This window comes from Protopterus annectens, chromosome 8.part1, assembly GCF_019279795.1.
Source record: "Protopterus annectens isolate FY-2018-M chromosome 8.part1, PAN1.0, whole genome shotgun sequence".
NCBI classification, from domain to species: domain Eukaryota; kingdom Metazoa; phylum Chordata; order Ceratodontiformes; family Protopteridae; genus Protopterus; species Protopterus annectens.
In genome coordinates, this window is record NC_056742.1 from 263,305,855 (window position 1) to 263,321,163 (window position 15,309).

At 38.6% G+C, this 15,309-nt stretch overlaps 1 protein-coding gene across 2 annotated transcripts in view; it reads right to left on the minus strand.

Moving 5' to 3' along the window:
• The window catches only part of FANCA (FA complementation group A), a 2,214,801-nt gene that overhangs the window by 1,086,503 nt on the left and 1,112,989 nt on the right, over positions 1-15,309 (minus strand). For both annotated transcript variants that reach the window (XM_044081851.1, XM_044081852.1), the window contains exon 23: positions 9,586-9,693. In XM_044081851.1, the coding sequence (XP_043937786.1) occupies positions 9,586-9,693 (108 nt within the window). The remainder of the gene's footprint in view (positions 1-9,585; positions 9,694-15,309) is intronic.

The following is a 15,309-nucleotide window of genomic DNA, read 5'->3' on the forward strand; positions in this document are numbered from 1 at the left end:
ATAACAGAGGCCCATAGGATATATGTACTTGATGTCCTTAAGGGGTCATTTGCATATATGCCATGGGCCTCTATTACAGGAGGCGCACAAACTCAGATAAGAGGAAAGGACTCCCCATTGCTCATTATTACATCTCAGATGCCTCCAGATTTCCTAGTAGTCAGCTGCATAGGAAGGAGTCAAAAGCATTGGTGATGCTGAGGTAGACCACATCTATCAATACTCTACTGGCACGTTTTCCTGCATCCCACTCAAGAAAATGGCTTATCTTTGACTGAAAGCTACTTATGGCCATGAATTAAACGAGGTTGCTGTTCTGGAGATAGCCGTCACCCAGAAAAGGATCCATACCTTCCTCTAGAATTCACTTCATGATTTTCCCCTGCTACACCTGTTAAACTAACGTGCTTGTTACTTTCTTAGACTTTCCTGTTTGCCTTTCTTTTATAAATGCACCACTGCATTTACATGCTCAGGCACTTCTGCACTGGCCAGTGAACTGCTGAAGATCTCATCAAGTGATTTGTCAGCATAATAGCTTGGAAACTGGGAAGTAGCCTGTGCTTTGTGCAATTCATCCTCTGAAAGGACAGCCAGTTCTCTCTCCATCCTGGTACCTGTCCACTGGTCTCCTCACTATGCCCTGACTACCTTCCAGAAGGGTACCCTTGCTTGCTTTCCTTTGTGAAGAAATATGCAAAGTATTTATTCACCACCTCAATTTTCTGAGAATGTTCATCAATTTCTCTTCCATTCTGCTTAAATCCAGCCAGTCCAATCCCTTCCTTCCTTCTTTTCCTGCTGTATGCCTAGAAAACCATTTGCTAATCACCTTTTCTACAAAATCCCTGCCCTTCTGCTTGTTTCTTTGCTCTATGTATTGTTCATCTTCCTGTCCCCTCCTTTCTACTTCATATATGCCCTATCTTTTGACCCAGTCACTAACCTAGTATTTCTATGCAGCTCCAAAATTACCCCCCCCCCTGCCACTTTTGCTTCTTCAAATTCTTGGCCGTAGCCCTCAGTACTTTATTCCACCTAAACAGTAGAAACCCCCAAAACACATTCACAGACATTCCACACACAATGCCAAACACATCACACACAGAAAACATAACAGTGTCTCAAAAACACAGTCCATAAGGCATAACAATAAACCAACGCAGCCCATAAGGCATAACAATAAACCAAACATACTAGTCATTGTTGACTCAATTGTGAGACGTCCCCCTCACCAGGCTCGACAAGGAGAAGGTCACGGTCAGTTGTCTGTCAGATGCCAGAATCCGTCATATCATGCATGCACTTAAATCTCTCCACAACAGGTACAAGTTGACTCTGTCATTCTTCATGTTGGTGTGAATGACTTTAGATGTCCCTCCCTGGACTACATGAAGCAAGAGATGATTGAGCTCTCAGAGTATGTGTCCCAGGTAGTTATGACTCTAGCTCTAAGCAGCATCCTACCTTCACCAAGAATTATACCACAATACCAACAACAAATAATTAACTTCAACAATTGGCTTAGTTTCTGGTGTCTTTCCAAGGGGATCCAGTATCTGTCTGCATGGGATGACATGGTCGACAGGCCTTGATGCTTTGCCAGAGATGGCCTCCACCTGTCAACTCTGGGATTCTGGATCCTAGCCAAGGCTGTTGCCTTCCTCCCACTGTGCCTGCTTTAGGCAATGCCCCAAAGACAAACCTTCCAACATAAAAGATCTCTCAAAAAGCAAATTGAAGGTCATGTTGCTCAAGGCTAGGGGTCTTAACCTGAAAATGCAATCACTGGAGGCTCTCCTCGCACTGGAAGATGCTGACGTCTGTGTGGGTCACGGAAACTTGGTTCAGGGCTGCGGAGAGCACCCCTGCCTTACCAGGCTATACCTCATTTCACACATTCCAACCCCAAAATGAGGCCGGGAAGACTAAGGGTGGTGGACACTCTATCTTCATTAAGGATAGGCACACCTACAGACTGGTTTGCCAGCATGATGCACTGAAACTACTCCAGGTGCAACTGATAGTTGGCAAGATACCCATGAAAGTTATAGCCAATTATACACCCCCTCTATGACTCAGGATACCCACTCCTCCTACCTGGACCTACTTGACCCCATCAAGGATATCAGGTTTGTCCTGAATTAGTACTTAAAAAGTATCACTTACACTGATCCTGCTGACTTAGCCAACCTGCTAGCAGATAAATTCAGCGCAAACTTCACCTGCTGTCCCCCCCCAAAGGCCCATTCGACATCCCCAATACTTGTCCCACACCTCACATCTCTGTAGATCAAGTGTTAAAGGTCCTATCCAAGACAAAGAACACAGCTTCCATGAGACCTGATAATATCCCAGGCTGTATTCTGCACCATCTCCAGCAAGAACAAGGTTCGCCATTGAGCACCCTATTCAACCACAGCTTAAGTACAGGCTTCATTCCAGCAGAGTGGAGAACTGCCACTCTCATCCCTTTGCGCAGAGATGGTGCCACTACTGACCATGGAAACTTTTGCCCCATTAGCTTGACAAGTCTGATCTGTAAAGCCATGGAGCGTATTATTACACTCTCATAAATAAGGACATAGGCAATCTCCAAACACTTGACCCAACCCAGTTTGGATTAGTCAAGGGCAGATCGTGCCTGTTGAACCTGGTTGAATTCTTTGAGACTGTCACCAAGGCCCTGGATGCGGGAAAATCAGTACATACAGCTTACCTTGACTTGGCCAAGGCCTTTGAAACAATTTCCCACTCAGGCATCATTGAAAAGCTAACACAACTTGGCGTAAATCCCTCTCTCATCAGGTGAATGGCCAGCTGGCTCACCGATAGGACACACAAGGTCAAAATAGGTGCTTCCAGCTCCGACAGCAGACCTGTCACTAGTGGTGATCTCCCCAGGGACCTGTCCTGGGGTCACTACTGTTTGGCATCTAATTCTCAGAGGTCCAGGCAAACACAAAAGGCCTGTGGATGACCGTTTGCGGACGACTAAGTTGGGTGCTGTCACTGACTCTCCAAATGATGTCAACATACAGCAAAAGGGTCTCACAGCAACATATGACTGGTGCCAAAGTCATGGCCTTAAGTTAAACACAGAAGAATGTATTATCATATCATTCAGCAAAAACATGGCCCTTACTGATTACCACATCAACGACAACCCCCTAATCACACAACCTGTGGTGAGAGCCCTGGGTGCTCAGGTTGACAACAATCTCACATTCGATCATGTAGCAGCAGTGGTCAGAAAAGCCTTTTACTTGGTTCATCTAATAAGTAAAGGGACTGCATCCAGAAAAAAAAGGAGGTTATTACCTCTCTGTACTCCTCCCACATTAGGCCAATAATTGAGTATAATGCCCCATTTGGTATGTACCTCTCCAAACACCTGGACCAACTGGAAAGGTCACAGAAATACCTCACAAAGAGAATCCATGGCTCCAATACCTGTCCTATGCGGACAGGCTCAAATCACTACCACTCTACTTGGTATCGTACAGATTGCTCAGAGGTGAAATGTGCTTTGCCTACAAGGCAATTTCGGACCCTGCCCTACTAGAGATGCTCAATATCTGTAAGTCTAATTCCTCGCACATTACCCGTTTGAAAGGCTTAAATCTAATATGTGACATCAACAAAACCTGCTGGAGAGAGAGATTTGTCTCCAAGAGGCTGCCCAGTCTCTGTGATAGACTTCCCATACACATCAGAGTATCTCGCTGACCCTCTTCAAGAGCAACCTTGATGAGTGGATTGGAAAACCAGAAATTTGTCCCAGGGGTTCCCACCTGTTTCCCTCATTGACAAGGGTGACAGGTGCTGACTAAGGTTTCTTTTTAGGTGATAAACTCTTGGCTAGGCTTGCAAGGGCCTCAGGGCCATTAGCCTAGTAACCTCCTATGATCCTTGCCCATTTTCATAGTTTGTTCACCCCCATTTTAACATCAGAAAGCTAACTCATTTATGACCGTGTCTCTAGCTTAATTTAAACCACTTCTCAATATCCTACATCATTTGACTTTCTATGCTTCTCTTTCATTCCCACATCATTTAACTTTCTATGCTTCTCTTTCATTCCCACATCATTTGACTTTCTATGCTTCTCTTCCATTCCCATATCATTTGACTTTCTATGCTTCTCTTCCTTTCCCACATCATTTGACTTTCTATGCTTCTCTTCCTTTCCCACATCATTTGACTTTCTATGCTTCTCTTCCATTCCCACATCATTTGACTTTCTATGCTTCTCTTCCTTTCCCACATCATTTGACTTTCTATGCTTCTCTTCCTTTCCCACATCATTTGACTTTCTATGCTTCTCTTCCTTTCACACTAAACCGCAAGATGACATGGCCATTGAGTAATAGCACCTTTACCCAAACATCCCTTAAATTCTCAACTTGGGTAGGACCACACCTAGAATTCTACCCTTTCCAGTTAGTCCTGCACCAGGTGGTTGAATTCCTCATGGTCCTAGTCTTAGTTCTTCTCTGTCAAGAGTCTTGATTTTGTTTATTATGTAGCCTTTCATCTCTAAAAATTTATTCTCTGTCCCGACTATGGCTCCTCTCACCTTCTAGACCATACCATGAATACTCCCATCTGCAGCCCTTCCCCCTTCATGTTCACCACTTCACCTCTCCTTACCATCTAACTTGCATCCAATCCCTTTCAGAAAAAAATAGACATTTATTGTACAAGACAAAACAATGACTTAGAAAAATGGCTTCCAATTGAATCTATATAAAGGATGTAACCTGGAAGCAAACATGCTGAAAGTTAGTTTCTCAGGCAGAAGTTCACTGCAGACCAGAAATTGTGTTTTGCTTGATCATTCAGATTTTTTGGAGATGGATAGCCCAAGTCTGGACCCTCTGTGGATGTGGCCTGGGATAAGATCATGTGAAGATTTTTTTTTTGTGAAGCTAAAGGGAAGGTCTGCAACTATGACCTTTGCTTTGCAGTCTATTGCTAAAAGGGTTATGAGGGACTGAGGCTGCACAGTGGAGATGCCTCAGTGACTGCGATCCGTGCCTCTGAAACAGTCTGCATTTAACAGAGTGCTCCAGTTTTGATTTCTACACCGCTTTGCTGTTCCACTTTGACACAAAACAACTCTGATTTCTTCTCTTTCACTGGCTTTTTTGTAGAACCAATGAGAGAGAGAGAGACTTCCTGGAGCTGAGCTAGTCAAAATGGACCAGTAGTGAACAAACAACTGAGCTCTAGCAAGTTCTTTTTAAAAAGTGAAAAAAAAAGGTGCATGTTGCTGACTGATCTATTAAGTAACTGTGCCGTACATTTGTGTGTGTGTGTGTGTGTGTGTGTGTGTGTGTGTGTGTGTGTGTGTGTGTGTGTGTGTGTGTGTGTGTGTGTGTGTGTGTGTGTGTGTAAGCTCAGGCAGATGGCATAGCCCTGCCTCTCATCTGTCCCTGATTTTGGCTAATATTTTCACTGTGTAGCCAGTCAATAATACCATTTATTAGAGTTTCATGCTTCTCATTGTTCAGAACATGCATGCTGATGCAACCCTTGCTGTTCAATTAATTTTAAATTGAATTAGAGTACTATTTAAAAGTTGCTCCTTTTGGAGTCTTTGTTCCCTTATTTTTGATTTGGTCTAGAATTCTTGACAAAAAAAAAAAGGTTGAGAGATATTTTAGTATGTTCCTCATAAATTGTGTGGTTGTACGACAAATTCTGAATTGTAGTCATTGAGTTTCAAACTTGATATCCTCGAGATAACATTTGCTAATGCATTTCATTTATATAAATGTATGATTGCCTATGTCATAAGTGAAAATTTAATAAAGATGTTTCTTGTTTTAAAAAAATTGCCAATGCAAAACTTGTGTTCTAGCAATTTTCTAAATATGTAAGAGCAACATTTAAAATCCGTCCCTGAGTTTGGGTCTTTTTGATTGCTGAGTTAATAAGTTGGGTGGGGGGGGGGGGGGGGATTGTGTGGTTCTGACAAGCATTATTACATTTACAAGCCATTATTTATTTATGCATTCATATGATCAAAAGCAGACATCTAATATGTTCACAGCCATGCAAGTGTCTGTAATTTGTGGTCACAACAGTGTGTGTGCAGATGCAAGAGTGACATAAGTATCCACTGTCTGTAATTTTGACTCATACTTTTGGTCATAACCTCATAAAATCTATGGATCCCTGGCAAACTGTTGTTGATTACAGTCCCAAATAATGACACACCCGAGTTTCACATGTTTTTCAGAACATGCTTACTAATGCAAAAGTTGTTTTACTGCCAACTTTCTAACTTATACGAGCAATATTTAAAACGTGTCCCTTATTTTGCATCTTTACTCCTGATTTTTGAGCTAAGTGGTTGACACGGCATGGGAAGTTCCATGAATTGTACTATATGGTTTCAACAGCAGTGACCTTAAAAATATTTCTGGGTCATTATGTATGTATTCTCTGGATCCCAAGCAGATTTCTAAGATGTACACAGTCAAGAGGGCTGCAGCTGCTGGTGGTGGTGGTGGGGGGTTGTGTCTTTGTGTTTGTAATTACATATAGGAAAAGCTTTTATAACTTTATGATGAGCAGGAAGAACACAATGCAGTAAAAAATGCAAAACAGGAGTGGACATCTTTTTACAGTGCAATAAGGATACATTTTTTTCTGGGACAGCTACAGAGGCATGCATCCATTGGCACCACAAGGGCTCTAATTGTACAGGCTGTACCAGGCAAAAGACAGATTTAGACATTTAAGCTCTCACCTCCAGAGGCACAAATTTACTCAAATGAAAATTCTCAGTGCTGTCATTTTGGACTGTCTGGTATGATTTTTGATGCTCCCCCACTTTCATTTTGAAAGCTGAAAGGTATGTTGTTACCTTACAAAGGAGTCACTGTACATGTTGCACATTACTTGTGAAATTAACTACGGAATATCAAAAGGGATACATTTTCATTTCATTTTTGTTCTGAAATTAAAGTAGTGTTTTGACACTTTTCTGTATCCAGTGTCTTTTAAACGCTTGTACTAGTTATGCATGCATGGGCACCTTGGCCAAAGACCTGCCAAAAATCTGTTCATATTTTTCAGAAATGTAAACTAACATTCCAAGTGTTTAAGAGCAATATTTAAAATTTGTCCCTATTTTTGGTTCTTTGTCCCCTCATTACTTAAGGCTTTGTCCAAATTTTTTGTTAGGATGCTGACAGGTATGCTAGAAATGCTTAGTCGTTTTATGAAGGTTATGTAATCCAGAGATGTTTTACTGATGTTACATGTTGTGTATGTGTTCAGTGTTCAAACACTCTGCAAAGAAATGCAATCATTTAAGCGCTCATATATCCTTCTCCATAGAAATCTCTTGGTTTTGTCTATGTAAAATGCAAGACACGTGGCATATTTTGCTCTCACAATTGTAGTAATTCATCTAATTTAGACTTCTAAAATAGCTGGTTACCTGCACGTGTTCTCCTTCACTAAGGAAATTACAATGACTGTATTTATGGGCCCCTTTTTAGTTTATACATTGTTTTTCATATTTACCATTACTTCCCTGCAGCCTCTCTCTAATGTTTGAATTATATTAAACAAATAAAAGATGGCTTACCACCCAATTTCTACATAATCCTTCAAGACTGCATTAAAGCTTAAAATCACATTTTTTAATAAAGCTCTATGCCATCCATTGTTTTAAAAACTATCATGCTTCCTAAACTCAACAGGAGTGTACATTTTGTTTGTTCACCTTTATTACCTTTTCCTTAATTTGTAATAATAAATACAATTACTATCACCTCTGGATAAACAGTTTCACTAATATAAATTAACCACAAAAAGGAGCGAAATGGCTTTGCAGTAAAAAATCCAGTTCCCAATGTAAAATAACAAAAACAAAAACAGCAAACCTCTATTTCCAAAGTAAAACAGCTTTTTCAGCTCATAAAAGTAGTATGCTGCAAAGTAAAGCAAGTGTAGCTGGTTCTTCAACCCAAAAAGAATCGCACAAAAGTATAATCCAAACGAGAACTTTAATAGCTAGCTAGCTCGTTTGGATTTTTTACTGCAAAGCCATTTCGCTCCTTTTTGTGGTTAATTTATTTATGATACACTGTCGTCTGAATTAGGAGCATTTACCTTTTACTGCAAGCAACTTGTTGCCTAGTTTCACTAATATATCCAAATTCATCATCTAATTTGTCATCTTCTGATGTGATTCTAGGCATTTGGTCCTTTACCAACTTTTTTTTTTTGCTATACAAGAAAGAGCACCTGTGGATTTTTAGGGAGAAACATGCAAGAGAGTGCAGAACAATGAACAAAGAACTCATATGCTCCACTGACTGCAGACAGACTTTCAATGCATGATTTAATATTATACAAATTGGGTAATAAATGACGGTCTACCTAAAGTAGCAGTAGTACAGTCAAAATGCAAAACTCATTAAGTCATCCAGTAAACATCAGGCAATAGTTATGATGGTTGGCATGAAAAAGAGGTAATCTATTCATTAAAATAGTATCTGCAGCTTACCTGACCTGTAATCAGTGTGTGTGGTATTCAAAACGAAACAAATTTGTTTTAAATGTGTGCCAGTAAAAAGAAACACCTGAACTCCTATTCCAGTGGCCATTTCTGAAACGCAGATGAATAATGCCTTGACTGTGGCCCACAGGACCTAGGACTGACTAGTAATCTGGACAATGAAGGAGCTAGACTGGAAGTGTGTGAATAGATGGCATTAGTTTGCTTATCAGAAGAGGATAAGGTGGTCCAGTCCACTGCAATGCCAGCAACTACTAGAGAAGAGGTGTATAACATGTAGTACGTTAATTGGGGCCAGCTGTTTTGCCTATGCCAAGCCTTAGCATACGACAGTAATCAATGCACACAAAAAACATGGGGAGAAAGTAACAGTTGCAGGGCGTCAAATATGTAAGTATGCTGGCTGGGGTAGTAGGCCAGTGGCAGAAACAGGAAAGCTTCAGCTGGCTGCCTGGATAATGATGGCCACGCCAATGACCACGGTTTACCCAGTGAAATGGTGAACAAACAGGTGTGTTTAATGAAGGAGGGGATGATTATCTGCAGACAAAGGGGTAAAGGAGAAAGCATACAAACTTAACTTCAACAGTGCTTAAGAATAAAAAAATAACACTGGATTCTTGAACTTTTAAATTCTCTATCATATCTCTCAGGTGTCCAGATTTTGTAGGATGTCCAGATTTTTGCCCAATGTTTTTGGTTTGCTCATCTTAAAATTTGTGTTTTTCTGGCAAACTACAGAGGTTTGAAATCACTAATGACATACATTTGAGTTTCAGACTTCATATTTTTCAGAAATGCAAACTAACACAAAACCTGTTATTCTGATAACATTCCAAGTGTTTAAGAGCAATATTTAAAATGTGTCCCTATTTTTGGTTCTTTGTCCCCTCATTACTTAATGCTTTGTCCAAATTTCTTGTAAGGATGCTGACAGGTATGCTAGAAATGCTTAGTCGTTTGCCCTTAAAATACAGTGATTTTTCTAAGTTACTTACATTACATGTAATACTCAAATGGTCAATTATAAAACTTGTACATACCATCATCCTTACTCTGTTTTATGATTAGCTTCTGCAGTTCCTCCAGTCCAGCACTCAAAAGCTCTACAGGTTCAGCAGGGCAATCAACCTCCATTTCTAGTGAGCCAGCTGGAATGACGAAATAACATCCTTAACTCATATTATCAGCAAATCAAATTATATTTGCATAGATTATGCTTTAAAAATCAGATTTGCAAGCAGTACCACATATAAAGTACTAAAACAACTATACAAAATGTCATAGGTATGCACTAAACAGTCAGTTTGAACAACCAGTTATTGCTTTTCCATGCTTCTTCTTCTTCTTTTGGCTTTTCCCAGTTAGGGGTTGCCACAGCGGATCACCTGTCCGCTCATGATTGGCAGTGGAGTTTTACGATGTCAAGTTGCCAGCCCGGCGCCCAACCTTCTACAGAAGGCACACACACGCACGCACTCACGCCTAGGGCGAATTTAGTGTGTCCAATCCACCTACAGCATGTCTTTGGGATGTGGGAGGAAACCGGAGCACCTGGAGGAAACCCACGCGACCACAGGGAGGACATGCAGACTCCGCACAGAAGGCACCCCAGCCGAGGATCGAACCGGAGAACCTCTTGCTGTGAGGTGGCAACGCTAACCGCTGCACCACCGTGGCCGCCCCTATTGCTTTTCCATGCACCCTATTTTATTCATTCATGAGTTTGAAAACACAGTGTGCTTGTTATGTGGAATATTATTTTTTAGATGTTTGACGTTGGGGTTTAGATCTGCAACCCAAGTTTGTGCTTACTGACTAAATATATAACAGTGAAAAGTATTCATGAAAATACAGTCTGCACTACTGCCAAGGGCTGTTTTTCTCCCCCACTTCCATAAGATAATTTGTTGCCATTTACAGATGTACATGGTCTGGTGCTGAAGTTTAAACAGTTAGCACGTTTGGCTTTTCTTAATAAAGATGAATATGTTTCATGTTATGAAGAGTTGAAGCCATTATTTCCTGATTGTGTGTCCCAGTTACTGCAATATTTTATAAAATTTTGTGTTTGTGGTCAGCTGAGAAAATTCACAACAAGGTAAGCTGGCGGAAATCACTTTCTTCCAATGTATTCTTTTGATTAATGGAGCATTTCTGATTTATTTTCAGATACATTATAAAATCAAAATCTGCCAGGCAGCTAAACGGACATCAAAACAGCAAAAAGATAACCGATAAAAAGAAAAAAAAGGTCCAACCATCTAATATAAAAATCGTTAATCAAGAACAAAGCCTTCTAAGACTCTTCTTCCGTGTGAAGTTAATTAAATAGTAATTAGCATCACAATTTATCTAAAAGGTCAGCCTATAAACTAAAGAACATCAGTCACATGATATTTAAGAAATTGTCATGTATTACATACAAATTAATACTAAAAGCAAAAATTAATACATTTACATTTATACAATAACTAACATCTATAAGATAACATCTATAAAATAATTAAACAATGCATAAATAAGTAACCTGCCCAAACTATGTAACATAACTCTGTTTTTTTTTTTCCAACAGTGGTTTGACACTATACATAGTGTTAAAACCCTGGTGGTTGGTTGCCCCTAAAGTAATTAATCCATTTATATTCTGCAATTCCTGTTTTATTAATCAAGTCCCCCCTCTCTTACTTGGGAATACTTTTTGTAATACCCTAAACCTAAAAATATGGTTGTTACCTTGTGACTGCATATATTTAAACAGCACATTTGTCTCCATTCTCCTACAAATTTCAGATAAACGTGACGCTATTCTGTCTTTTAATTTTTGTTTGGTGTTACCTATATAAAAACAGCTATGTTTCTCAAAATGAACAAGATAAACATTTTCTGTCGTACAAGTAGCAAAGACAGTAAAAATGAACATCTGATTAGATAAAGGATGCATAAATTCTTTTTGTTGGCCAATATATTTGCAAAATGCACAGTTATAACAAGGGGTAGCAACTTTCTTTACAACAGCAGTATTTGGTGTTAGTAGAGTGTTATCTTATAGATGTTATTTATTGTATAGATGTTCTTATAAATGTATTAATTGTTGCTTTTAGTATTCATTTTGTACGTAATATCATATGACTGATGTTCTTTAGTTTATAGGATGGCCTTTTAGATAAAACTGTGATGCTAATTACTATTTAATTAACTTAAAATTGAGTAAGAATCTTGGAGACTTGAAAAGCTTTGTTCTTGGTTATTAAAGATTTTTATAACAGATGGTCGGACCTTTGATTTTTTTTTTTTTTTTTTTTTAATAGTTATTTGCAGATAACTTTCCTTGTACACAACATTTTGTTGACTCATGGCATTACCATATGCAATGTTTGTTAAAAAGCTGTTTCTCTCATTTGGGATCCATTTTAAAGATTTTAAATTTGTGAGCAAAACAGAGTGCATGACTTGTGTGTGCATTTATCTGGCATTTTTACTACTCCCTGTAGAAAGGCAACTGTTGTTTCTTTGTGTTTCAGGTTTTGAACAGGTGAGATGATAATTATATGGTGCATATGATTGCTTGAATAAAGTTTGCATCTTTGCTACTTCCAATATAATGAGATTGATGTTTTTGATGTGGGATGCATTGTTTTAGATATAGTGTGATTCGGGTCTATATTATATAAATGAACGCAATGAATTGCGAATGCTATATAATCGACCCATAACCCCCGAAAACCCAAAATGTCGAACACACAGGTCATCAATTTTTTCCCAGGGAAAAAAAATCTCTGATCCGTGGGAAAAAAAAATCAAAACAAAAAATAAACTGGGGGGCTTCACCCCCCACATCCCCCTACTTAAACATACCAACTCCGAGATCGCACCACAGTGGAGGAAATGGCAAAGTCCCAAAAATGGCCCAGTGATTTTCTCCCTAGGAAAAAAAATCATTGTTCCGTGCTTTCGGTATTTTGCCATTTCGCGTAATGACGTTCGACTACACAGTGTTCGTATTTTATTGCATTCGCTAAAATAATACGAACCCTGTGATTCAATTTATTGCAATTAGACCAACTGAATTTTGTTAAATCAATACAGACTTTGTATATATATATATATATATATATATATATATATATATATATATATATGCTAATTCTTCTGTAATGTGATAAAAACAAAGCAGGGTAATTTACACATTAAACACTAATGTATACAGAAATTTTAAACTCTGAATTAATTTGTGAAACATTAAAAATCTAAAAAAAAAAAGAAACATATAAAGGCATACCATCTAGGTTATGCTATAAATCATGCTAAGATAAATACTTAGTTATGTCATAGCAGTTACTTTTTTAAATAACGTACATCTGTAACTCTGCCCTTCTAGGTATCAGTCTTTCATTGACATTAAATCCTAGAATATATTAACAATAAAATCTCAAGAAAGAACATCTAATTAATGCACATTTTCAATCACATACTGTTATTAATGAACCGTTTTTCTCTTTTATATAATACCGCTCAAGAATGTATTAGGAAGAAGTGTTTTTATATCAACTGCTTTAGGAAAATAGCTTGACCATTCTAAAAGTACTTTCTTGTCTATCTTTTGGAACTTGCATATTTCTTCCTTTTCCTCTTGTGGCCAAAGTTTTTAAACTTTTTCTAAATTAATATTTAAACATCAGGTTAACTGGAGTTGCACCTTTTGCTGGCTGCACTGTACTAGTCCATTCTCTCAACATGATATCTACTGTTACCATGGAATGCTTAAGACTGGCAGTCAATCACATTTGCCACACACTTCACATCTTTTTGTCATATCATTTGCCTCAGGACATAATAAACTTCTGTAATGTGCTTAATACTATAGAGAGGCAGACTACTATGACACAAAATGGAATTTGGTATGCCAAACACAGACAAAAGCTGGAATCACAGCATTAGCTGATAAGGATGTTATACAGTCTACAATGGTAATCCTAGAGTACAAATCTGTTAATATCAGTTAAATAGTCATGGCTTGCTGAAAAACAAACAACAAAAATGCTTAAAACGTGTTTGGGAGGCATTTTAGACATTTGTACAATAACAAAGACATTCAGAAGATTATTAGTCTGGCATAGTAACTGGTTATGTAGCAACTTGCCAGTGTCATCCATATTTGGGAACCATAATCTCTCTATTACCTTTGTTCAGGCTTCTTCCAAATAAGCTTCATAGAGTCTACACAGACCCCTTCTGTAAATATTTTTCGGTGTTTGGCAGAGGATTTGATTAAGATTATGAGTTGTTAATGATGTGCTTCCTGGAGTCCTAGGTTTGATTCTCTCAGCCACCATCTGCCTATTGTGAGACTGAGCAAGCCACTTAACCAGATTGTTTGTGTCTTTCGGCTTTTCCCGGTTAGAGGTTGCCACAGCGGAACTCTGGTCTGCTAATGATTGGCAGTAGATTTTTACGTGCTGGCTTGCCGGGTCTAACGCACAACCTTCAACGAAAGAACGCCCATTCACACATGTTACCAAACAGAAGACGCTCTGAGAATCGAACGGGCAACGTCTAACTGTGAGGTGACAATGCTATCGCAGCACCACCACCGCACTTAACCAGATAGTGCAAATAAAATAAACTCTTGGCTATTTTAATAGATAACTACTATTTACAGAAAATGCAATTTTATCTTTGCATTGTGATACTTTTATATATATATATATATATATATATATATATATATATATATATATATTAGATACACTGATGCTAAAAGTAAAAGGTCCTTCTCTTCACGTCTCAGCCAGGCCTTCTGTGCAGAGTCTTCAAGCCCTCCCTGTGTCTGCAGTGATTTTATGTGGGTATTTCAGTTTCTTCCCACATCCAAAGACACGCCACAGGTCTTTGGATTTGTATTCTTCTTGGTTTGAAAACAGCTGCACAACTTACAATGATTAGCAGCACATATATGTCTTGACCAAAACATTACCTCACACATCCAATATTCTTTCCCTCTATCCAAAAAAGCTTCAAGTCTGCCATTGGATTCTATATGGAACGCAGGTGCAAAGTAATCAGACACTATCAAACAACATTTCCACAACAGACGGAGGCAAAGAGTATGACCATTAATGCCAAAACTGGGTAGGACTGGTAATCTCTAAGCACGTATCTCTAACTGCACTTTTGCTTTTTGTACTACTGGGGAATGGTAACTTTATCTTGTTGTGACTATCTCCATTACAATTCATGTAGTATAATTTGTACACCTGTTATTTTCTCGATGTGGCTGTTTAATAATTCTTTTTAATAAAATTCCACTTTTCTTTTTTCTCTCTTACAGGTACATTCTATATTTCTGTCTGCAAACCTGAGGAAAAAACAACTGGGTAATTTTTAAGAGTAATATAATGAACTTTTTAGCAAATCTTACACTGTTAAGATAATATACTTTATTCTTCCCACAAATTTCCTGTTGTCATGTCTGCATGAACTGCTTTTCTTCACAATGACAAGTTACACCTTCTGTACATACAGAAAAGATATGACAGGGAAATACAGCTTGGTAAAGGAACAACTTTAGGGAGCTGCAATTTGTTTACAATAAAATGCTGCTCACTTCAGAAGAAAAAGTAAAAAGAATAAACACGACACAGTTTTCAAAATTAGTTCTTTACTGGAACATTCTTCTGGCAACAATCAATCAGCAACTGGTTCAAAATGATTCACTAGGTCTCATTTTGTTAAACTTCAACTGACCATAACAGAACTGCTGTTTA